Genomic DNA, 26,232 nt, shown 5'->3' with positions numbered 1-26,232 from the left:
CACTTCCCACAACGGCAGGACATCTGTTCCTCTATTGCAGACAAACCTGCTGTCAGAATATATATATATCAGCTCGGTGTGGAAACTTACCAGGGTGACTAACCACATAAACCACAACAGTCAACTCAGCTGCTTGAGCACTCATTCCACTAGATAGTTTTACAGCTAAATCAACGAGAGCTATTCCTCGATCAACCTCAACATAGATCCCACATCCTGTCATTCCGCCACACCAGAGGATCCAGCAACAAAGATATTCAAAGGCCGTTTTATGTCTGCCCTCTGCACAGGTATGTCAGATACATACCAGACCGAGCAGGCTTCACGGATCCTCCTCCCGTTTTTGTTTTGGCAGAAATTGTTCCTTGGGATCACTTGTTTTCACTATTTGACACTCATGAGGCTCACCGCTGTAATTTAGATTGTCAGCTTAGAAACTGGGCAATTTAGACCGTTTGGCTGTAATATCTTGACCCTGAAGCATTAAAGTCCAAAGTGCTTTGCAGATTGGACTGATCTTAACAACTGAGTATGTGGCAAAGGAACGAGGAGACTGCGTTGACCTCAGCTTTTCACACCCCACATCCTGGAAGGAGCCCATCCCATTCTCTCAGCTCCTTCACCTTCGCCTCATCTGTTCCGATGATGCCACTTCCCAAAATAGCGCTGCCAATATCGCTTCCTTCTTCCTCAATCGTGTTTTTGTATCCACTGTGGTTGACAGGGCTCTCAACCGTGTCCAGCTCATCCCCTGGGATACTGCTCACACCCCCTCCCATCCCTCCCAGAACCAGGATAGAGTCCCCCTTGTCCTCACTTTTCACCCCACGAGCCTCCACATTCAATGTATCATCTTCCGCCATTTCCACCAACTCCAGCATGATGCCACTACTCAACACGCCTTCCTCTCATATCATCCCCAACGCCAAAAGCATTCCGCGGGGATCACTCTCTCCGGGACACCCTGATCCATTCCTCCATCACACCCAACACCTCACCCACTGCCCACGGCACCATGCCATGCAATCATATGAGATGCAATACCTGCCCCTTTACCTCCTCCCTGCTCACTGTCCCAGGTCCTAAACACTCCTTTTAGGTGAAGCATTGCTTCACACGCACCCCCTCCAATCTGGCCCATTACATTCACTGCTCTCAATGTGGTCTACTCTGCGCTGGAGAGACCAAACGCAGACTGGGGAACTGCTTTGCTGAACACCTTTGGTCCGTCTGCAAGTAGGACCCTGACCTTCCTGTCGCTTGCCACTTCAACACACCGCCCTGCTCTCCTGCCCACATGTCCGTCCTTGGCCTTTGGCAATGTTCTAGCGAAACCCCAACGCAGACTGGAGGAACAGCACCTCACCTTCTGATTGGGCACTTTACAGCCTTCCGGACAGAACATTGAGTTCAACAACTTCAGGGCATGAACTCTCCCCTCCACCTTCACTCCTTTCCTATTTACTTTATTCTATTTCATTTCATCTCGTTCATCCATTTTATCATCCTTCTTTTTCACTTCTATTTTTCCACTGTTCCATTCCAGCTCTCCTTCTTTCCCCGTCCACCCCCCCACCCCTTTCAGTGAAACTGCCACATTCCTCAGGCTGTCCTTTAACAATCTGTGCCTCTGTTCTGTCATTCTCACATTCTGATCACTGAATGGACGCTCTTAGCACTTTCTCAGCCTTCTGTACCCTCAGTTACATGTCCATTGTCCAATTCCACACCCCCTGCCCCCAGCCCCAGCCCCCCCCAACCCATCCCAATAGTATAAATCTCTTTTCTCTTAGCTCTGATGAAGTGTCATCTCGACTCGAAACATTGGCTCTATTCTCTCCCCACAGATGCTATCAGACCTGCTGAGTTTTTCCAGAATTTTCTGTTTTTGTCTCAGATTCCAGCATCCGCAGTATTTTGCTATTATCTTGCTTTGTGGAGTCTGTTTCATCGTTGTCTGGGGATTACTGTTTTTCAAGTCAATGGAGTTAATTTATTTCACTCTCTGTCATCAACTCCAAGAACTCAGTCTCCAAGAACCCTCCGGTTTCCTAACTGGTCAAATTGGTGAATTGTTTGTGGAAGCTACAGGTCATAAAGCTCCCTGTTGTAGCAGACTCGTGATTATTTTTGTAATCTCCCCTTCAGCTTGTTTAAGGGAAGCCACACTGCCTTTGAGGTTTTGACTCAGAGCCCTCTATGATTAGTTCTGCTCTCATTCAACCACAGCCATGCTTATGCGTCACAAATGCAGTTGCATGTTCAGCAATCATCTCTTGTTTTGTTCTATCATCAGACATATTGGCAGGTTTAAATCAAAACTCCCCAACTCTACAAACCCTGTCTGCATAATTCCCTGTGGATATCTGTGTTGGTGTTTCATTCACATCAGCCATCTACCAGATACAACAATGTGACAGGTCAAAAGACAAATTACATCTGCTGAAACATTAGAACCCAAAATGTGCTCTGCCGTTCGGGGAAGATGTACTAAAATAGAAAGGTGAAAATAAACTGCGTCCCCAACTTAAACTCAATTGAGTCCATTTCAAAACTTTCTTGGAAATGTCCCGTAAACCCACTAAAAATAATTATCCCTTGCTTCCACCAGGAAAAACCAATATCTCTGGATGTGTTAAAGGGAGTGCAGGAACTCCCTGTTTCTCAAAGGCATTTGATAGGGTAGCCTCCCACCTCACCTTCTACCAGGGGTCTCCCTGCACCATCCAATATGGCATCACACACCCAAACTGGAGAGGCTGGGGGCAGTTATGGCCTCCGATTTGAACCCCATAGTTGTCGATAAAGAGAAGCAATCTCCTCCACTTCCGTGACTGGACCCTCCAGTGGCAGGGTGTTGACCCTGACTATCCTCCACCCCCCGCCGCTTCCCCGCCCCACCACCCCCACCTCCTCCCCTCCTCCCCTCCTCCCCTCCTCCACCATTGTTCTGGTGTGGACTCCAGCCTGGGTTGGCCTTTCTGCAGCAACGACGGTTATCACCAGCTCTGCAAGCTTAATGCCAACATGAAAATCACAGTAACTTCATTGCAGTGTTAATGTAAGCCTACTTGTGACGAATAAATAAGCTTTAATTTACTTTACTTTCAGATAATTTCCCCTGTGTGAGTAACAGAAGGCAGATTGATTATGGTTTCCCTTAAACAAATTCATTCTGTATTTACCACTTCAGCTACAAATACTCAACACACATTTATATAAGTTGAAAAAGTCCGCCTGTGTTAGATCGCTCCGGGCCGCCGAAAGCAGAGAAAGCAGCGAAAAGTGGGAGCAATGGCCCCCACACACATCACTGTCCCCCTTATCCACACAACCCCCCCACTACCCAGGCCAATCACAACACCCTGCACCCCACCCCCACCGATTGGCCGCAGGTTGGCAGCGGACCCCCTCCACCAGTGAATGATTGGGCCTCCCCAGTCCTCCTAAGATACATCTTACCCACCTCCTTCCTCCCCCTTCCCCAGAATGATCTGGCCTCACTCCCCCACACCCTGAGGAACATCTGACCCACCTCCTCCTCCTCCTCCTTCCTCACCCCTTCACCAAGAATGATCAGACCCACTTCCCTCCTCCAACCAGACAACGATCAGCCCTCCCCCTCAACCAGACAACAATGTGGCCTCACTCCCCCCTGCCCTCCGAGAATGATCAGACCCACCTCCCTCCTCCCCCCAACACATCTCCCTCCTCACCTCCCCAACCCTCCCCACCCCACCCCTCCCCACCACCAATCTAAGTCAGAGAGCCGCTGGAAACTCGGAACTCGCCTCTTCAGCAGCTGGACCGCCCGATTCAGACTTTAATTCAGCATGTCCATTTTGGTGCGATTCGGATTGGCGATAAAGGGGGAAATGCTGATAAAGTTGGGCGGGCAGTTCATTAATTCAGTTGAAATCCATGCAAATGTATTTAAATCGCCGTTGTGCCTGTTTCGGGCACGAATCGGATCGCGGCCATTCCCGGGTCTGAGTAAAGTGGTCATCTGCACTGACAATGGCGCAGATCGTGTTAATGGCCTCACACCCGACTTTAACACACAATGGTAAAATGGGCCCTATACGTTCTATAAAGCTGCAACATGACTTGCCAATTTTTAAACTCAATTCCCTGGCCTATGAAAGCAAGCATACCGTTTGCCTCCTTGACTACCTTCCCCAACTCTCCACCAGTTTACTTATTCAAAAGTTTTACCCCGGTGCCCTTGTTTGCAAGATGGACAGAAGACAAACACAAGTAAAGATTCAATAACGTTATTAACAATAATAATATTAACCCGTAAATTACCCACATAAAACAGGAGGTTTTTATTCCAATTCAGTCAAATCAAATCCAGTTCAGAGTCCCAACAAGTGAGACATTCCTGATCCAAGCTGACAAGACAGACATCCCACTTCCTGTCCTGGGCTTGATCTACATGATCCAAGCTGATTGGAGCAGGCGTTGCACCTTCTCCACAGCTTGTTCTCATTTGCATCTTAACCAAAAGGCTGAGATGCCACTTCAAAAATAGTTGCAAATGAAGCCTCAGTGTAACCTCATGACTTCAAACAAGTGCAAGATGCCAAAACTACACTTGATCTTAGCCAAAACTTCCGATGGTCAAGATCGCCTCCCTCGTTGAGTCTTCGCTGCTGCTGTGTCTGGGAAGCGTTCCTCTATCCCCCTCCCTCTCCACCTTTCCAGATACTTCTCTGGCTTACAGCCAATGAGGCCTCGGGAGGGAGGTTCCAATACCCAGTGGGATCCCCTCCCCTGACAGGACACTCGGGCCCGCCCCCAGGTGTCCATCTCCGTGCTGTTGCTTCCATGGAACTTGTTGCCAGATAAGGTAACTGCAGGAACTCTCAGTGACAGAAAGTCTGGCCCGATCTGAGTTTCTAACAATAGGCCGGTGTGTCTCAATGGGATGTGATGATCTCCTGCTGGGTCCTGCGATGATCATTGATGGGTGATTGATGGGCCAGGCCCAGACATGTTTCTGTGTATTTGTACATTTGACCTCAGTCAAGTCTGGTCTGCCTGAGGTGTGACTGTGTTTGATTTTAATTTGCCCAATTCTTTAATTTAGAATATCCAATTTAATCGGCCTTAAAACTAGGCCCTGATTACTTCAGCACTGAGGTCGCTGCTGGGTGCCTGAAATGACCCAGATGTAAAAAGGTTCAGGGCAGCCGTCACCTTAACTTCCACAGGGAGCGGGTGGCTGCCCCTTCCCTGAGGTGCCAGGTGTGTGGGCACCTCACATAGGTGCCGCTCTGTGCTCTTGGAGAGCTGCAGCTGGTGATGACACATCACCTCCGAGAGGGCCTCAAATGAATTCCGGGGCCTGCACCTCCTTGCCCTCTGCACCCTCCGCCTTCTGTGCACCCGTTTGGGAGACTGCTCACCCACCTCCTGGCCCTCAGCGGCAGCCCCCTGCCCTCCTTCCTGAGGGACTGGGATTGGCTGCTCCTGCACTGTTCTCCCCACACTCTCCACCTCCTGAGCTGCCTCCTCCTCCTCTTCATCCACCACCATAACGGCCAGATCCAAATCGCTCAGTTCAAGGTCCATCTGCACAGTGGGGTTTGGAAAGAGTAAAGAATGACAGATTAATGTCATTGGCTGCATCGACCCAGCATCACCCCAATACCTCACTTGGGCCGCTATCTCCACTTGTGGGAGCTGACAACACCACACAATCCATGGTGCCGATTAGGTTGTGTGAAATTCCCATCATGACAAATGCTGACACAGATTATACAGGTGGGTGTGCAGCCGTGGGCAATGCACACCCTTGATCCATTGCCATCTGTGCAACTGCAGCATCCGTTCCAGGCAGGTGTTGCTGGTCCGTGTCCCGGGGTAGGGACAGACGGCAAATCAGCACCAGATGGGTGTCCAGTGACAGCAGATTTCTTGCAGTCCATGTCTGAACCTCAGCACCCCGGGCTGGAGCACCAGCTGCTTGTTCTGGTTAGGCCTCAGTCAGCACATGGTGCACTCCTCCACACTCCACACTCCCACACTCCCACCCTCCACACTCCCACACTCCACACTCCACACCCCCCGACCTTTTCCCCCGGAACACGCTAACCTTTGCCTCAGCAACAACACTTTTCTGATGACATTACTGTAAAATGCCGGAGGAGGTTTTATTGAGTGAAAGGTACTTTATAAAGAGCAAGTTATTGCTGTTGTTGTTGATTCAACCAATGAGTTAGTAATAAAAACTGAACATGTTTCTCCACCCAAGGCTGTGGTCAATGAGAGTTCTAACTTTAGATTTACTCAGAGTGAAGTTCTTACCCACGTGTAACAGATTCCACTGAGAGTTCTGAATTTTCCAATTGGTTCCAATGTTTGATCATTTTTTACTGAGTATAGAATTCTGTGAGTGACGGCTCCATCCTAAATAAGCACCAATTTACAGCAATATTCCATTAACTTCCCAAATTTTTTAATGGTTGATGAGAAAGGCAAAGAGAGAGATTGACATTGGAAATAAATGTGGGTTCATGTTTGCTGCAACTTGCAATGTTTTGAAACTGCAAGAGAAATGTGTTACTGTCCCTAGGTTGGTGTGAGATAGAAATCCTGTGAATGTACAATAGGTGTTAGATACCAAATACAGAGCTGTGTTTGCAGCAGTGAGAAGATCAGCACTGATACAGTATTTTTTTTAAAACTTCATTCCATTCCAATCCAATCAAATCAAACCCAATTCAGAGTCCCAACAGGTTGGGACATTCCCGATCCAAGCTGACAAGACAGGGCTCTCACCTCCTGTCTTGGGCTTGATCTACACGATCCAAGCTGATTGGATTAGGTATAGCTCCTCCTCCAAGGCTTGATCTTATTTGCATCTTAACCAAAAGGCCAAGATGCCGCTTTAAAAAATTGCTTCAAATGAAGGAATTGACACAGCATTTGTTACAGGCAAACAGCATGGGGGTTGCGACATTTCTTGAACATCAGATAATTAGGGTGAAGAAGGGATGACCAGGGATCAAAACAGTTACACCATGGTGTGGACAAGTTATCCCAGAGAGAGAGAGACATCAGGGAGTGAGTATCAGAAATCCAAGGGACAATTCTCCTAAAAGAGCTGAATTGGTGGGAAAACTTCTAGATCATGACTGTTTATTCAGTGTAATTTCTCACTCAAGTCTCTGCACTCTGCAATGCTGAGGTCAGAATTGGGAATCTTATTAAATACCTGGGGGCGGGGCCTATTTGCACCGGAGTCTGACAGCTCTGGGACATTGAGCGTGTGCAGTGGTCCTGATCTGTCAGTCTCCCCATTTGCTGTCCAGCCCAATGCCTGGCCTGCCCGGGACCCTGGCAGTTTTGCCCCTCCAGCACCTGGCACCCACGACAATTCCCGGGCCAGCCCTGACACCTCCCACCCTGGAGCGCCCCGATATCCAGCACATTCCCCCCAGTAGAGGTGATCCCCCCACACCCCTCACCCCCGGCAGAACCTCCCCTACTACTGACCCCTCCCCGGAGTCAGACCCCCCCGGGAGGGAGGCAGGCGCCCCACTCCTGGAAGACCCACCCATCCTGCCCCGATTGCTGGCCTCCCTCCCTCCAGCCCAGATTGATTGCCATGCAGAGTGGCAGATGGACCCCCTCCCCCCGACCGATAGCCCATAACTCCGCCCACAATAAGCCCCGCCCCATTGGCACTTCCCAATGCCTTGTGGGCTGTGTCAAAGTGACCCTGGGTATGGGCACTTTGATGCTTGGGCAATGCCAGGGGCACAGTTTGGCACTGCCAGGGTGTGTTCCCGGCACTTGGACAAATCCCTGAAAAATGCCGACAACACGCATCTCCCAGCACGATCCATCGGAAAATGGTCACGATGGGAGAATCACACCCCCCGCCTTCCCTCTGGAAACAGAATAGAAGGAGTTGATTCAGCTCATTGTGCTGGAGTTGGCTCACTGAACAATAGTCAAGCTCACTCCCAAATCCTCAATTTTCACAAGTGGGAGGGACCACCCCTGATTCATGACCCTCCTCCCCCTGTCAATTGTACCCACCATCCTCTCTGGTGCTAGCACTGACTGACCCTGGCGAATCCATCCCATTCAGCTCCTGCTTGGATCTTCATCATTAGCTCGCTCCGAGACTGACTGCTGTCCCTGCAGCGACCACAGCTCCTGGTGGCGCTGCTGTGAACCCCTGATTGGCCAGCAGGTCTCCTGTCCCTGCTGTAACAGTGCTGTAGTGGGCTGGAGAAGAACTGCTCACAGAGGCCAAGTCCAGGGACAGCCATGGCCTTGCCAGCCTCAGTGTAAAATCACTGAGAGATCAGAGTGGGCAGGAGCCCAGAAATAATCCTGTCTCTGCAATTTTACTCACTCTCCCCACCTGAACACCTGCTGGGGGGTGGCGGGGGTGGGGGGCGCGCTGGCAGGGTGGTGTGGAATGTGAAACTCAGACCCATGTCTTTATATCAGTTTCCATGCTGCATCTATCAGTGAGGTATTGACACAATCTCCAGGGAAACTGGGGAATTAGGGCCACAACTTGTACATTTCTGAATTTAATTGCACGCGCACCCTCTTTACCGACTCATTTACTCCATAATAACAGTGAATGCTTGTTAGCCTTCGCCGTTCCTCTCATTGGAAAATCCGGGTCAATAATTCAATCCAGGAGAGAGTGAAACCCCAGAGTTTATAATTGTTCACATTCTGGGCCAGGGAGACTGATGTTCCGAGACTGAACATTCTGTGGCCTGTTTCGCGAATAATTAATTGGCAAATGTCACATTTTCATTCAAGTCAGGGTGGCACGGTAGCAAGTGGTTAGCATTGCATTGCTGCTTCACAGCTCCAGGGTCCTGGCGTTGATTCCCAGCTTGGGTCACTGTCTGTGTGGAGTTTGCACATTCTCCTCGTGTCTGTGTGGGTTTCCTGCAGGTACTCTGCTTTCCTCCCACAGTCCAAAGATGTGCGGGTTAGGTTGATTGGCCATGCTAAGAAATTGCCCATTAGTGTCCAGGGATGTGTCGGTTAGAGGGGATTAGTGAGTATAATATGTTGGGATATGGGAGTCGGACCTGGGTAGGATTGTGTTTGGTGCAGACTCAATGGGCCGAAGGGCCTCTTTCTGCACTGTAGGGTTCTATGATCTTTTTAGAAAGATCCACCATTCTCTCAAAGCTAATGGAGGAGACAAAACAAGCAGCCGGTAACTTGTAATTAGTTTGACATCTCTTCATTGTCTCAGTTCATTGGCCAGTTTACACACTGTGGTATTTTCAGCAAATTCTGGGCCTTTCTGTTTTTAGCAATAGTGCAGGAAGCGTCAGGGTGAATCACACCCCCCATGATGTCAATAACCACATTGAGTGACATTGTCAAAGCCGGACAGTAACTGTCCACAGGTCACCAAAGGGTCAGATGTAGAGCTGTGCCTGCTGGAACAAGGAGATCAGCAGCTAAAAGGGATCTTTCAAGCTGGCACACCCAGTGATAGCAATGGCCAGCTGGGACCTCTGTTCTGGAGCTTTCTGAAGGGTGGAACTTCCTGAGGCCTGGCTTGCTGCTTTCTTCAATCTTATTTCAATTCCGTATCAGGGTTTATTGGATCCGCCTTTCAACATCGCAACAAAGAGCTGGATAACGGACGATCAATACTGATTGAAACATTGCCAAGATAACAATGTGGATTCTGATTCTTTTCATCTTTTCTCTGCCTGGTGAGTAAGGGACAAACTGGACCCTGAGATAATGAGTGTTAGATTAATTCTAGTGCATGGTTTATCCCGCAGAAATATTTAAACACTTGGAGACATGTAAAGCGACAAAAATTCAGCAAAAATAAATTAAAGACATTTTTGTGATATTTGTCGCTGTTTTATTGATAGTATTGTGCCACAGAAATATTTACCCAGCAAATAGTAAATGGCATCATTGATAATGAATGTAAATTAACCTATTCATTTTTGCTAAAAAGCTGTGTGATTAATATAATTAAAATGCAGAAGTGACACATTTTAGTCCAGTAAAAGTTAACTTGTTCATGTAGTTTCATGCTCAGTATATCCTGGAGACTGGAGGGTTTGATTCACTCAGTTTGTTGGAGTGCAATGCAGAATGATTCCAATGGCAGGGGTTCAATCCTCAGACCGGCTGTGGTAGTTTATGGAAATCTGCCTCCTCACCTTTCCCCATTCCTGTGGATTGGTGCCCCCACCCCGCCCCCCCAACACTATATCTAACCAATTGTCTGTCCCTCATATTGAGAGATGCCTGTGATCCATTGCAGATTATTGCTCATTGAATTGACTCTGAAGACGGCAGAGTTAACAACCACTCAAGGAGGACAGTTCTCAAGTTTGCAATTGTTTCTACTGACATCATTAGACCTGATGAAATGTAGTTTTATGATGCTTTGTTGGTGACTTTGTTTCATAGAATCCCTACAGTGTACAAGTAGGCCATTTTGCCCATCGGGTTTGCACCAGCTCTCTGACAGAGCGTGCTAACCAGATCCTACCTCTGTAACCCCATGTATTTACCACATTAATTTTCTTAACCTGTACATCTTGGTACACCAAGGGCCAATTTACCCTGGTAATCTCCGTTATTCTAAGGGGCAAGTAAGCATGGGCAATCAACCACAGACACACATCTTGGAGTGTGGGGGGAAAGCGGAGCATCCGGAGGAAGCCCATGCAGACACAAGGAAGACATGCAAACTCCACACAGACAGTCAGCCGAGGCCAATATTGATCCCAGGTCCTTGGTGCAGTGAGGTAGCAGTGATCACCACTTCACCACCGTGCCATCAAATCACTTGTCCGTGGTTGGTCTAGTTTGACCTTCCAAGATGTAATCATTTTATTTTCATTCCTTGACATTTCACAAAGTAAATCTAAATTTTCACACCAACCCCATATTAAACTGATGTTATGCTGTCTGCAATGGAATTTTTGATTCATACTGCCACCTCTCCTCCTCAAGATGAACATTAGAAATCGGAGCAGGAGTTGGCCATTTGTCCCTTTGAGCCTGCTCCATCATTCAGCAACATCCTGACTGATCTCCATTCTCAATTCTTATTTCCCGCACTATCCCCATATCCCTCGATTATGCTGGTGCCAAAAAATTGTATAAATCTCTGTGTTTAATATCCTTCAAGATGGAACATCTAAAGCTCTTTGGAACGGAGAATTCCAAAGATTCGCAACACCGTGAGTGAATAAAAATCTCCTCATCACATCCTTCATGTCTGTCACTTTATTCTGAGACTGTGATCCTGTGTTGAAGAATGCCCAGCGCTGGTAGGGTGGTTCATATATGCTCAGAGGCGAGCTGGACACAAGGCCTGTTTCTGTGTCCCAGCGCCATGGTTAACAAAATAATTTAAACAACCAAATCATCACTCCGGCCCTGACCACTCACCAGATTTTGTCTCAAAGAGTAACTTTCCCCTCCCGAAGACTAACTTCCCTCTCCAGAAGGTGTACCCTGGCTGTCCATAAGAATCCACCAAGTTCAAACCTTCTCTTAACTATTCTAATCTGCACATTCCAGATTCCACACTCCTGATTATACAAAATCCGACTTCAGTCAAGGCAGATGATGAATTTAATGACAATCCACCTCCACAAATCACGTATGTGTGAATGCCAGCCCAATTCCAGTCCCACTCCCAATCTCAGGCTTTGAAACTCCTGCCATTCCCAGGACTTTCTCCATGACAGGGACCCTCCAGACCTGGGTGTCAGATTAACCTTTCACCTGAAAGTCATCACCGAGCTCTGTGAACATGACTGGGGGAGGAAAATCTGAGCCATCTTGTCCCTCAGTATTACACTGGAATGTTCCTGTAGATTTTATACTCCAGTCTCTGGAGTGGGACCTGACCCTGCAATCCACCCATTCAGAGGCGCCAGTGCAAAGCTTGAGTGACAAGGTGACACAATAACAATGGCCACTGTACATTAACAAGAAATCATTGGCAGTGAAGTACTTTGGCACTGACAGCATGGCTCTATATTCATGTTTTCATTCAGCACAAACTAGAAAGAGAATGATGAATACAGATATTGGAGAGTTTCCTCTGTACACAGCGGTAAATCGTATTAAAATATTTCTCTCTGCATTAAGCAGTTATTTCCTTGGTCAATTGCTGAAATGTTGTCTCCTCAGTTTCAGGTGCATTGTGGGCAGAAAAGAGAGTCACAGGAATTGTAGGAAGAGCGATCACAATAAATTGCCATTATAATGAACAATACAAACAAAACGTGAAATATTGGTGTCATGGTTGGACTGACCACTGCTCATATTTAGTGAAAACGGATGATCCAGATGGACGGCGAGGGAGAATGTCGATCACAGATAACAAGGCACAAAGAATATTTGCTGTTACGATGGAGAATCTTCACTCCGGAGATGCAGGATGGTATCGCTGTGGAATTGATACAACTGGCATCGATCCAAAGTTTACTGTGAAGCTGCAAATATCTCACGGTACATTATTCTCAATGATTTTCTTTATTACTGAAATGCCTGATCCATGTTTTATTCACAAGGAAACATTGACAGCTCCGATATCCCGAGGCTCTGCAGCAATGCAGAGTCTGACAGCTAGAGGGCAGAGATCTGGAAATCCGACTCTTGTGACACAAACTCAATTTGTGGCCTGTCCAACATTCTGATCAAAAACTTCAAACATTATCAGGCTAACAATTCCTTTAACTATGGGATATTGTGAAAGAAATTACCCGCGATGCTCAGAATATTTTCCTGTCTCTGAAATGTATTAAATATCACACTGTCAGATTTTTACAGTCCGGATCAATCTAATAGTCAGACATTAACAAAGTGAAGTGAGCAGCCAGTTGGTAGTAATTGTACCTTGTTGGTTTAGCACTGAATGGTGGGGCTGTGGGGGTGGGTGGGGGAGCACAGAGGGGTTAATTACACAGAAATTGACAATATGTTGGGAAGCCAGTCAAACTCCCAACATCCGTATGTATCTGCAATGTGTCAGTTTGTGCTTCTTTCAAATAAACCAGTGAAAACTCAGGGTGAAGCTGACAGATTAAAAGTTAACAAATTGGCAAATTTAACAATTAAATAATATAATGGTGAAAGCTCCGAAAGCGATTAAAGAATAAAAAAACAAAGAACAGTACAGCACATGAATAGACCCTTCGACCCTCCAAGCCTGTGCCGATCATGTTTACCGATCGAGACCAACTGCTTATATCCCTCTATTCCCTGTTTGTTCATATACCTGTCAAGATAAGTTTTCAATGTGGGTAATGTGTAGACCTCAACCACCTCACTTGGGACTACTTTCCAGGACCCCACCACCCTGTGTGTGAAAAAGATCCCCCCCACATTTCAACTGAACCTTTCCCGCCATATCTTGAACTTGTGCCCCCTTGTAACTGTCATTTTTGCCTTGGGAGAAAGCTTCCAACTGTTCACCCTATCTATACCCATCATTATTTTATAAACTTCTATCAGGTGGTCTCTCAGCTTCTGTATTTCCAGGGGGAACAATCCCAGCCCACTCAAATTCTCCTCATTGCCAATACCCTCCATACCAGGCAACATCCTGGTAAATCTTTTCTGCAATCTCTCCAAAGCCTCCACGTCCTTGGAGGCAATATTCCAAATGTTCCAAATGATCATAAAAATCTCCATGGAAACTTTAAACATGCCAATCAGTGTGTGATCAAATCCCCCCAGTGAGAGACGGGTTATCAATTTCAGTCTATTAATCGCTCAGTGAGAGCAATTAGTGGAATCTACCTGTGCCTGCTCGGGTTACTGAGCAAGGGCAGAAGACAGAGGCAATGGGGGAGGCTGAAGAAGTGACTGGGAAAGATGCCACGAAGCATTGGAACCTCACTGCTTATTTCTAACTGGATTGTGTGAAAGGTTTAATATCAGTATTTACAGGGTGTTGACTTTCACAACAGTGGTGGGAATGTGTATTTCTGGGTGACATTTTGGCGATTGTATCTATCAGATCAGCATGGGTGGTTCTCAGACTGTTTTATTTCGGGCCTCAGATGAGGACCCAGGTGACCAATAGCATCAATAGCAGCAACTGCCTCCTCCACACAGACCCTGAGCTCCACAAGACAAAGGAATGAACAGAGACAAGCAGCTCGCTGACGGGCAATCCCACAACACAGGGAGTACACGTTTCCTGATCAGCTTCCTTGATGTGTTGGAATTCCAGTATCTGAAGAGGCTCATTTAGCACCATAAGGACCGGGATTCTCCCAAAACAAAACTCAGTGCCCAATGGGCGAGAAAACGGGAAAATTTTCTACCCTTTTTTTGGGCGTACTTTCCAGAACGAATTCCCAACTCAGAGTGATTCAGAAATGTGGGCAGCGGGTCCAAATTCCACTGGAGAGTCTGGCAGCGTAGTGATGAGCGGGCCACTGCACTCACAACAATTATTGAGCCCACTCATAGGCCCCCAACCCCCAGAATGCCACCCCCCCCCAACACTCCCACCAGTATCACCCACATTGGCACTGCCCCGTGTCTGGTAGGGGGTGCCAGTATATTTTTTTCATTTACTTGGGAACTTGGGCATCATGGGCATTGCTGGCTGGGTGATATTTATTGCCCATCTGAGAGTTTGTGAGGCAATTTCAGAGGACAGTTAAGAGTTAACCACATTGCTGTGGTTCTGGAGTCACATGTAGGCCAGACCAGGAAATGATGGTAGATTTCATTCCCTAACAAACATTAGTGAACCAGATGGGTTTTTCCAACAACCAACGATGGTTTCTTGGTCATCAGTAGATTCTTATTTCCAGATTTTCTTTATTGAAATCAAGTTCCACCACCTGCTGTGGAGGGATTCGAACCCGGGTCCCCAGAATATTAGCTGAGTTTCTAGATTGGTATTCTCATGATAAAACCATAAGGCCATCACCTCCCCATGGCTATGTGCATATCTTTGGTTGTGGGAGGAAACTGAAGCACCCAGAGGAAAACCACACAGACGCAGGGAGAACGTGCAAACTCCACACTGACCACACAGCCAATGCTGGAATTGAATCCGGGTCCCTGGCGCTGTGAGGCTGCAGTGCTAATCACTGTGCCACTGTGCCACAATGGGTTGACTGAACAAGCAATCCAATCTAATCCCACCATCCAGTTCTTGATCCAGAGACCCGTAGGTTACAGCATCTCAAGTTTAATCCATTTTGTTTGATGTGATCAGGTTATCCGCCTCTCCCACCCTCTACCACTCTTCCAGGCAGTGAGTTCCAGACTCTTGACATCCCCCGAGTGATATAACCCATTGTCCCAAATCACCTCTAATACATTCATCAATTAATTTAAATTTTTGTCTCCTGGTTCAAAGTCTGATCTGGAGAGCTGCTATGTTCTGATATAATAGTAGACATTGTAGTTCAGGCTGCTTGGAGGATGGAGAGATATGGAGAGCTGAATGTGTTGGAGAGATTGCAACATGACTGACCCTGAATGAGAGGTTGATGAGCTGAAATTCACAGAGTGTTTGATTTTTAGATGTTCACTCAGTTTCTGAATGCTTGTTTCTTCCCCACAGAAACCATGTCTGTTCCTGAACTTAGATTTCTATCACCACCAAATGCCTCATGTTCTGGGGGCTCAGTATCCGTCTCCTGTGAGTCTGCCCAAGGATCACTTCCCATTCAGTACACATGGTATGAAAAGACCCCGTCTGAAGATTCAAAGATCTCTGACACCAATAAACTGGATCTACATTGTCAACGCTTCACACAGCAACATCATCAATATTACTGCACAGCCTCAAATAACCAGGGAGAAAAATCCAGTGAAATGGTTACAGTGTCAGTGATCCACATTTCAGAGAATGATTGCAGTTATTTAACACAAATCAGCAACATTGGTAAATATCACCTCAAGCTTCAAAAACTACAACTAATTTTTAAGTTAATATTTGTCTGAATTGCTCACTGGTTAAATTCCATCAGTCAGTCTAAACAATTGGAATAAAAATAGAATTGCATTTATTTTTCACTTTTCACAACTTCGGGACAGTTTTAAATTCCATTCTGGTCAATGCTGGAACTGATTCAGGGCCATTGTTGTGGTGTAGGAAGCTCAGTGACAAGTTATATGCAGTGAGCTCCCTCAAAGAGCAATGTGATCATGAGCAGACAATCTGATGTCTAACAATTGCTGTTTGAGAGAAAATCTTTCCTCAGGACTGGGAGAATTCCTCAGACATTCTTTGGAATACTCAACGGATTTCAGATCAAACCTGACAATTTGCCTTTTTCTGAAAAATTTCAGCCATTATATTAATGTTTTAACATCTTAGACAAGGAAGCATTCAACTGCATTCGAAGATGTGTTGCAGAGATTTCTCGGAACACAGTGGTAAATCCTATTGGAATATATCTGTTTGTCTTAAACAGTTATTTTCAGTTCAATTTTTGACCTGTTGTCTTTTCAGCTCCGAGTGCATTGTGGGCAAAAAATAATGTAACAGGAGTTTTGGGAAGAGCGATCACTATCGATTGTCACTATGACAAATTGTCCCAGTCACATGTGAAATATTGGAGTCGTCAGTGCTCTGTTTTGGTAAAATCAGACGATCCAGATGGACGGAGAGGGAGAATGTCGATAACAGATAACAAGACACAAGGATTATTTGTTGTTACGATGGAGGATCTTCGCCCAGGAGATGCAGGATGGTACAGCTGTGGTATTGATAACTCCGGCCTCTTTTCAATATTTCCTGTAAAGCTACAAATATTTGACGGTAAATTGTTCTCAGTGATTATCTTTATTACTCTCAACTGAAATGTCTGATCGGTGCTTTATCTGGGAGGAGACATTGACAGCTCCGATGATCGGAGAGTCTGGCAGCTAGAGGGCAGTTAGAACAATGTTTATGTTGGAGGAATTGTAATTCAGAGGCTCAGAGTAATGATCCAGAGAGATGGGGTTAGATTTATTGCAACTTGGACCACATTCTTCTGGTTAACAAGTTGGCAAGGACTCCATCCATGCTCCCGATGCCTGAACAATAGACCTTGACCCCTTCCCAGATACTCAACAGAGACTCACTAACAGTTCAAGTCTTCTCCTGTAATAAATTCCTTCAACTTATTAAACCTTCACACTCGGTTGAAGTCAGACTGCAGCGCTGAGTTCAAAAACAAAGAGATTCAGAATAAAAAGAGCAGTTTAAGCCAGCTTCCCCAATTGACTATTTCAGTTGTTGCCAGCTGATTGCTTCTATCTCCCAGCTGATGTCCTTTGGATGATACTTCCATCGGAATTTTACTGCCTTGCCCGCTGTGGTATCGGAGCAGGTGTGGGGCAGACAACGGAAATGTCTGTTGACCTTGGGCGGCATTTTCCAGTCTCGCTCATTCGGGGCCATAAAACCCCGCCCTAGACTTTAAATATTACTCACATTTATATGTTAAATGGTACTTACTGTTCAATGTTAAATACAAATACAAACAATGGCCGGAATTCATCAAACTCGTCCGCAGCTGGAATTATCCAGTCCCGCTGCTGTGAATGGAGACTTGGCTGAACACCAAATTCCCTGACAGCGGGGGCGGATTGCTCGATATCAGAGAAGTCAGGTCAACATTAGATTTTTATAAAGATAGTTAAGTCTCTGTCATCTCAACAAATGTCCATAGTCTATCTCAGGTCACACTTTAATGCTTGTCTCTAACTAATTTGCTATCATACATATCTGTTGTCCCAGACAGCAATCAGTAGGTACTATCCGTAATTGGCCAAGCTCCCATCTCTCTGTCTCTCTCTCTCCGTCTCTTTCTAACACTCTCCCTTCCTCCTCACACCCTGGTTGAGCTGTAGAAATACTGGCAACATAGAACCAGAGAACTTTAGAACCATAGAAAATTACAGCTCAGAAACAGGCCTTTTGGCCCTTCTTGTCTGTGCTGAACCATTTTTTTGCCTAGTCCCACTGACCTGCACTTGGACCATATCCCTCCACACCCCTCTGATCCATGAACCCATCCAAGTTTTTATTAAATGTTAAAAGTTACCCCGCATTTACCACTTTATCCAGCAGCTCATTCCACACTCCCACCACTCTCTGCGTGAAAAAGCCCCCCCTTAATATTCCCTTTAAACTTTTCTCCTTTCACCCTTAACCCATGCCCTCTGTTTTTTTCTCCCCTAGCCTCAGTGGAGAAAGCCGAATGGCATTCACCCTATCTATACCCATCAAAATCTTATACACCTCTATCAAATCTCCCCTCATTCGTCTACACTCCGGGGAACAAAGTCCTAACCTATTCAATCTCTCTCTGTAACTCAGCTTCTCAAGTCCTGGCAACATCCTTGTGAACCTTCTCTGCATTCTTTCAACCTTATTTACATCCTTCCTGTAACTAGGTGATCAAAACAGTACACAATACTCTAAATTCGGCCTCACCAATGCCTTATATAACCTTACCATAACACTCTAACTTTTATACTCAATACTCTGATTTATAAAGGCCAATGTACCAAAAGCACTCTTTACGACCCTATCCACCTGTTTTATGCCCTGTTTCAGGGCTTTCTTTTAGAAATGTTTTAATTTTTAACATTCAATCAGCATCTCAATGTTTCTTCCTTTCCACAGAACCCGTGTCTGTTCCTGAACTTAGATTTCTATCACCACTAAATGCCTCATGTTCTGGGGGCTCAGTGTCCGTCTCCTGTGAATCTGTCCAGGGATCACTTCCCATTCAGTACACATGGTATGAAAAGACTCCATCTGAAGATTCAAAGATCTCTGACACCAATAAACTGGATCTACATTGTCAATACTTCACACAGAAAAATCATCAATATTACTGCACAGCCTCAAATAACCAGGGAGACAAATCCAGTGAAATGGTTAATGTGTCAGTGATCCACAAATCAGGGGAGAATTGCAGTTATGTGACACAGATCATTGGTAAGTGATAGTGTCAACAAATAATGTGTCACTGAAATATTAATTGATCTTTAAATAAGCTGGTTGCTGCTTTATTTCCTAAAGTCTCTCTGAATGACTACAATGACAAAATTTACTCTGCTTTGTCCCTCAACCACTCGGAACAAAGTTACCGATTAAAATACTGATTGAAAATGTCAGGATCATAAAATATTCCACAAACATGTGTAAACCTCACAGTAATCCCAACAAAATTAAATAGAACTTGATTGATAAAATCTCCATTAACCATTCCTATTCCCATTTCTTGGAGATCAGATTGTGAAAAACAACCTTTAGCTGATGTCTCTTGCTTTAGGATGAATGGTAAGGATAGAGAGTTGAAGTGTTGATGTGAAATGATCGCATCTTAAAAGGTCTCACTTACAAAATGAAAGAATTTCTCACATTTATTTTCACAGTCACCTGACTTCTCAAAGCACTTTACAACCAATGAAATGCTTTTTGAAACATTGTCACTGTTGTGAGGCAGGAAACACAGCAGCCAATTTGCACACAGCAAACTCAAAATAATGAACTGAGAACCTGTTTTTGACTGAGGGATAAATATTGCCGGGTGATTTGGAATAATGCTCCTGTATTTCTTCGTGAGATCGAGTGCCATAGATCTTATACATCCATAGATCCATAGAATCTATAGAATCCTAAAGTGCAGAAGGAGAGTATGAGGGAGAATGTCAATCACAGATAACAAGACACAAGGATTATTTGTTGTTACTATGGAGGATCTTCGCCCAGGAGATGCAGGATGGTACAGCTGTGGTATTGATAAGCCCGGCCTCTTTTCAACATTTCCTGTAAAGCTACAAATATCTGACGGTAAATTGTTCTCATTGATTATCTTTATTAATCTCGACTGAAATGACTGATCGGTGCTTTATCTAGGAGGAGACATTGACAGCTCTGATGTCTGGAGGCTCCGCGGCAGTGCAGAGTCTGGCAGCTAGAGGGCAGTTAGAACAATGATTATGTTGGAGGAATTGTAATTCAGAGGCTCAGAGTAATGATCCAGAGAGATGGGGTCAGATTTATTGCACCTTGGACCACACTCTCGTGGCGATCATGTTAGCAGAAACCCCACCCATGCTCCCGATGACTGGAGAATAAACCTTGACCACTTCCCAGGTGCTCACCAGATAAGAACAAAGAACAAAGAACAACACAGCACGGGAAACAGGCCCTTTGGCCCAACGAGCCCGCGCCGCCGTCCCATTGTCTCAGTGACCTATTCATGATTTTAGTCTACGCCTAATGTGCGAGGATCAGGGAGGTCCAATATAGGGACAATTTGTTACCCAATCAATCAGCCTAAAAGCACATCTTTGGGATGTGGGAGGAAACCGGAGCACCCGGAGGAAACCCACGCAACCACGGGGAGAACGTGCAAACTCCCACAGACACAGGCCCAAATCCATGTGTCCGCACAGCAACAGAGATAGTCTCTGAGCTGTCATGTTGCCCTCGAGATGGTCCAGTTTAAGCACACTAACGACATGAAGCAATAGGCAACTCCCGAAGCAACGTCCAAGAGCAGCCCACTACAACCTGCCGCATGCATGCCCCTTGCTGGTCAACAAGGTGGACTTAAATGCCTGTGGAGACAAAAAATTTCATTATTAAACAGGCAAAGACTGTAACATCCCTGAGGCAAAAACGTAATCCCAAGCCTACAATGTTTAGTGAGGCCTGCTATATCCCCCTATATGTAGACCGCTCATGTGGCTGTCTAAGTGACTCTTAAACAACCCTAACGTGCCTGCTTCCACCACCTTACTCGGCAGTGCATTCCACACCCCCACTACCCTTTGCATGAAAAACTGCCCTCTAATATTTGTCTTATAACTAGCCCCCCTCACCCTAAGCCCGTGACCCCTCGTTCTATCCATTTCTAATAGCGGAAAAAGCTTACCACCATTTACTCTATCTATCCCCTTCATAATCTTATAAACCTCTATTAGATCCCCCCTCAGCCGACGTCTCTCAAGGGAAAACAGCCCAAGTTCGTTCAATCTTTCCTCGTAAGACAGCCCTTCCATACCAGGCAGCATCCTGGTAAATCTCCTCTGCACTCTCTCCAGGATCTCTACATCCTTCCGGTAGTACGGCGACCAGAACTGGACGCAGTACTCCAAGTGAGGCCTAACCAACGTTCTATACAACTGCAACATCAGACTCCTATTCTTATATTCTATAACCCTTCCTATGAAGATACTCAGCAACAGCTCACTTCTTCTCCTGTAGTAAATTCCTTCAGCTCATTCAACCTCCACACTCGGTTGAAGTCAGACTCCAGTGCTGGTTGCACTGAGAATGTCTGAGATTATATCTTCAAAAACAAAGGGACTCAGTACAAAAAGAGCAGTTCAAGCCAGTTTCCCCAATTAACTATTTCAGTTGCTGCCAGCTGATAGCTTCTATCTCCCAACTCATGCCCTTTGGGTGAGATTCAGACTTCAATCAGTGCTTGCAGTTAAAGTGTTAAACAATATTCACAATTAAATCCCAGACAGCAATCAATAGATATGACCCACAAGTTCCACTGCCTTCTCTCTCTCTCTAACACTCTCCCTTCCTCCTCACATTCTGGATGAGAGGTAGAAATATTGGGAACATGAAAGTATTTAATTTTTTGGTCATTCAATCCATATCTAAATGATTGTTCCTTTCCCACAGAACCCGTGTCCGTTCCTGAACTGAAATTTCTATCATCACCAAATGCCTCATGTTCTGGGGGCTCAGTGTCCGTCTCCTGTGAGTCTGTCCAGGGATCACTTCCCATTCAGTACACGTGGTATGAAAAGACCCTATCTGAAGATTCAAAGATCTCTGACACCAATAAACTGGATCTACATTGTCAATCCTTCACACAGCAACGTCATCAATATTACTGCACAGCCTCAAATAACCAGGGAGACAAATCCAGTGAAATGGTTACAGTGTCAGTGATCAACAGATCAGGGGAGAACTGCAGTTATGTGACACAGATCAACAGTGTTTATGTGACATGGACAGAAAGTGAGTGGTAAGAAATTCCAGGATTTTAACCTAACAACAGTATGACAACAGGTGACACAGAGACACTGTGGTTAGCAGTGCTGCCTCGCAGCACGAGGGACCCAGGTTCAATCCTGGCCTTGGGTGACTGTCTGCCTGGAGTCTGCACATTCTCTGTACCTATGTGGGTTTCCTGCGTGTGCTCCGGTTTCCTCTCTCAGTCAAAGATCTGCACAGAAAACAAACCTGTTTCTCTGGAGAGACTCCTATCGTTTTTCTCGCCGGAAACAACACTGTCATTTTTTGCTTAGCTTTCCCCCTACGTCGCGAAAATGAGACATTATTCTGCTCTCCCAGCATCTGAGCTAAGTGTTTTACAGACACACCGACTGCCTCCAGAATAACGCTGAATCTGTAAACAGCCCCCGTAAACATAAAACATAATATGAGGGAAATCTTACTGAAACTGTTGGTTCTGGCTCTAAGCAGGTTGGCTTTCTCTCCAGAAAATACCACACACTGTCACAAGAACAAAACAGCTGGGCATGTTTCACATCATCATGAAAGGGGCACAGCCTTGCTGCGCCAGCAAATCCTGGCTGCATTGAGCTGACAGAGCACAAACATAGTGGCTCAATTATAGCAAAAGGTAACCTTCCCCCCACCCCATCATAGAACTCTCAGGGGCTCCCCCCAAATTCCACCACACCCCGATCAGACTCAGCATTCGCATCCTCCTATTACGAGCCAGCAATTCTCCTCCTACATTACTCCTCAGCAGTCAGTGCTGACAGCAATCCCTTCCCCCGAATATCAGGCCCTTCCCCCCCCTCCAGCAGTCAGTGTTGGCACAATCCCCTTTCCCCGAACATTGGAGCCCTTCCCTCCAACCCTTCACCACTGAGCCATTGCCGACAAACCAAGCCCCTCGCCACAAACAGCTACTCCAGCTCCCCTGTCCACCCTGGCCCACCTTCACTTGTAAATGAATAACCCCTCCCCCTTGAGATCCCACTGAGGTCCACCTGGAACTGCCACTGGTGCAGTTTGGCACTGCCAAGTTGGCAAAATTGGGGTGGCATGGTGCCAATTTGGCAGTGCCAACTTGCACCAAGGGAGAGTGCCAGAGGGCATTGCCAGGCCACTGCCTGTCCATATCCCTCTCGCTCGGGTAGGGGGCTCCCCAGCACGACTGGGTGAACCTGTTGTAAAATGCGCCAATGTGATGTCACATTGCTCCGGTTCGAAAACACAGCGAGGGCTCCATATCTGGGGGGTTGGGCGGGGGAGTCTTTAATGACATGGAAATGTATTAAAATGTATGTAAATCAGGTTCTTGCCCACTATGACCGTGAATCTGATGAAGTCACCTGCGCCCTCCAGGTTTTGCCAGATATGGAATCCCTGTCAGCATTCCTTTAGTCCCACAACCCGGCTCACCATCCCATCCATTCGCTGTGTTTACATAATGCTATTGTATTAGCTTCCTAACAAAGTTGCTGTTTCTGTCAGTGAAAACTCAGACTAAGAATTGAGCTTTTTCTGTTTGCCACACCTTCGATGGTGCAGTTTACATTATTCATGTTAGTCACTTCACCGTGAACCCAATCTCATGGAGTTGCGCTTGTCACACTCCAGCGATGCCAGTTTTCCTTAACCCTGTGTGTTCTAGAGTATTGCTGACAGGAACATTGCACTCACTGTCATCTTCTCCTTCTCCAGTTCCCATCCTGAGCGGGTTAAAGGCCGTCTGCTTCCGGCTGGTTCTGAATTTCCTGTTAGAAGGTGCACCAGGGAACTGTGGGATGATAAAAACAGAAAGTGCTGGAAAATCTCAGCAGGTCCAGCAGCATCTGTGGGGAGAGGAGCAGAGTTAATATTGAGTGGAATATGATTCTATTTTGGAACAGTGTGGGATGATGTTATTGGAAGTTTCTTACTCACTGAACAGATATCTCACCATTGTTATATTACACCAGACAATGTTGCTGTCCCAGTGACCAGTCAATTCATAAAATTCTTACTTCTAAGATTTTACTCAGCATTACAGATATACTGAGGAAATTTAATGACACCAGCTCCATTTGATCTGTATCTAATCATCATGAAGTTGATCAGTGAAACTCTAGTTGATTGCTCCAGCTAACGTGCCTTGTCTGTGCGGTGCTGCTACAATAGGTCAGAGTGTAAAGAGGAGATTAATGTTTCAAACATGAAGCTGCCTCATTCCCTTCAAATCATTCTGTATTTCTTCCAGTTTGCTCAGTTTCAATATCTGGAATGTGATTCGCTGGGGGCTCTTTACCCTCCTGGTGATTTGTGTTATTTCGGTCACATGGTGCACGAGGAAATCTCAGGTGAGGATTATGGACTTTACAACAATCATTCTGAGCACCTTGTAATTATCACAGATATTGTGTAGAGAGACTTGCATTGATGTCAGTGTCCACAGGATTAAACACAGAGGGGAATTTTACCTTTCATTTCAAAGTGTGGCAGGGGCAGGAAAAGAGGCAATGAAGGAATATGGCTAAGAACTATGTGTATAAATGTTGAAGGGACAGGATGCTGCCCATCCCACCAGAAATTTAGTTATTTAAAGGACAGAATGATATTTCTGAATGTCACACAGATGCACCAACGTTGAAATGGAAGCCCCTCCCCTGCTCCCCTTGCACAACCCCATGCACCACCTCTCCCCCCACATCCCCCTTCCAAACCGTCTCCCCCCGCCACCTCGACATTGCCTCTCGCACTGTCCCCTGGCACCGCATGGACACTGCCACTGCCCCAGCACTGACCCCAGGCACTATATGGTCACTGACACTGGCACTGCATTGACACTGGCCCTGGTACTGACCCCTGGCACTACATGGACACTACTCCAGCACTGACCCCTGGTACTGCATGGGCACTGCCATGGCACTGACTCCTGGTACTGAATGCACACTGCCTCTGCCATGACCCCTGGCAGTGAATGGACACTGCCCCTTGACAGTAACTTTGACTGATGCACTCACCTGCCCATCTGCAGTGGGTCTCCCCTCCTGCTACATGCCATGGCCATCAATCATAATGCACACCGGTGTGCCCTCACACTGATCTGAGTGGATCATCGTACAGTGGAACTCAGGGCTGGGGGGGTTTGGGGGAATGGGGGTTGATCAGGTGCCAGGTCTTAATAATGCATACAAATTGATTATGATGTTCAATGTTGTGAGCTGTGATGTCAGTGATGGGAGCTGGGGACAATCACAAAGCGACTTCCCATCAAAGTAATAATATGATTTGAGCCTCTCGCAAGACCTTCTGCTCTTGTTTAGCCTCCTCCCTCCGTCATCCCCCACAGAGGAACTTGGATGGAAAGTCCACCCAAAGTATTTTTCAGATTATGTGGTTTAGTTTTGAAGTGTTGCTGATGTTATGTCAAAAAGATCAAGGAGATTGTTTGTTTTCGATTGTGTCAACATTCCTGATCCTTGTTACAGCTGCATCCATCCTGAAGTGATCAACTGTCTTTGTCCAGGGTAATTTCTACTCATAAATGGAAGTTTCACTTTACCACTGGAGGATTTTATAATGCAATGTTGAATTGTTGGTTCAGGATGGTGTCCGAACCACAGAAACAAAATATTGGCCTTGGAAAGGATGCATTGTCTTTTGTTCTATTTCACAGTATGTGTCAGATTTTCAATTCTAGATTGATTCATCAATTGAATTTGAATTCATTGCATTTATATTCCACCAGCTACTATGTTGAAATCACGTTCCCAGCACTTTATCATCAGCCTCTGGATTACGAGCCCAATGACAGTGACACTAAACCGCCATCTCTGCAATATCAATACCTCAGAATGATACAGGGAATAATGGAGTAAATTATTTGCAGACATTGCACCAATTTGCTGCACTTCCTCACACTTGGAGGTTGATGGGATAGGTGATTGAAGTTTTTATGGGATTCAGTATGGCGGGTGCAGAGAAACTCTTTGCCCAGTGGGGAGATGGACTACATGGGGCCACAACCTAAAAGTGAGGGCTTAGCTATTTAGGAATGAAATTAGGAAGCATTATTTTCACAAAGCTAGTCATGGAAATCTGGAACTGATCCATTCTAAAATCTGTTGGCGTTGGACCAATTAGATTTCTCACAGCTGGGATTAGATAAGACAGGGGCCCAGGTTCAATTTTGTCCTTGGGTGACTGTCCGTGTGGAGTTGCTGGTTGGTGCGACAGGCTCA

At 46.0% G+C, this 26,232-nt stretch overlaps 1 protein-coding gene across 1 annotated transcript in view; it reads left to right on the top strand.

Moving 5' to 3' along the window:
* The window catches only part of LOC145357144 (uncharacterized), a 149,448-nt gene that overhangs the window by 108,493 nt on the left and 14,723 nt on the right, over positions 1–26,232 (top strand). Inside the window, 6 exon segments of the mRNA XM_080210300.1 lie at positions 12,178–12,498; positions 15,581–15,904; positions 16,475–16,783; positions 18,641–18,958; positions 19,667–19,816; positions 21,671–21,988. Of these exon segments, the coding sequence (XP_080066426.1) occupies positions 12,178–12,498; positions 15,581–15,904; positions 16,475–16,783; positions 18,641–18,958; positions 19,667–19,816; positions 21,671–21,988 (1,740 nt within the window).

This window comes from Carcharhinus amblyrhynchos, chromosome 22 (assembly GCF_965287045.1).
Source record: "Carcharhinus amblyrhynchos chromosome 22, sCarAmb.v2.hapA, whole genome shotgun sequence".
Lineage (NCBI taxonomy): Eukaryota > Metazoa > Chordata > Chondrichthyes > Carcharhiniformes > Carcharhinidae > Carcharhinus > Carcharhinus amblyrhynchos.
Note: the sequence above shows the minus strand (reverse complement) of the source record. Positions and strands in the feature narration are given on the sequence as shown.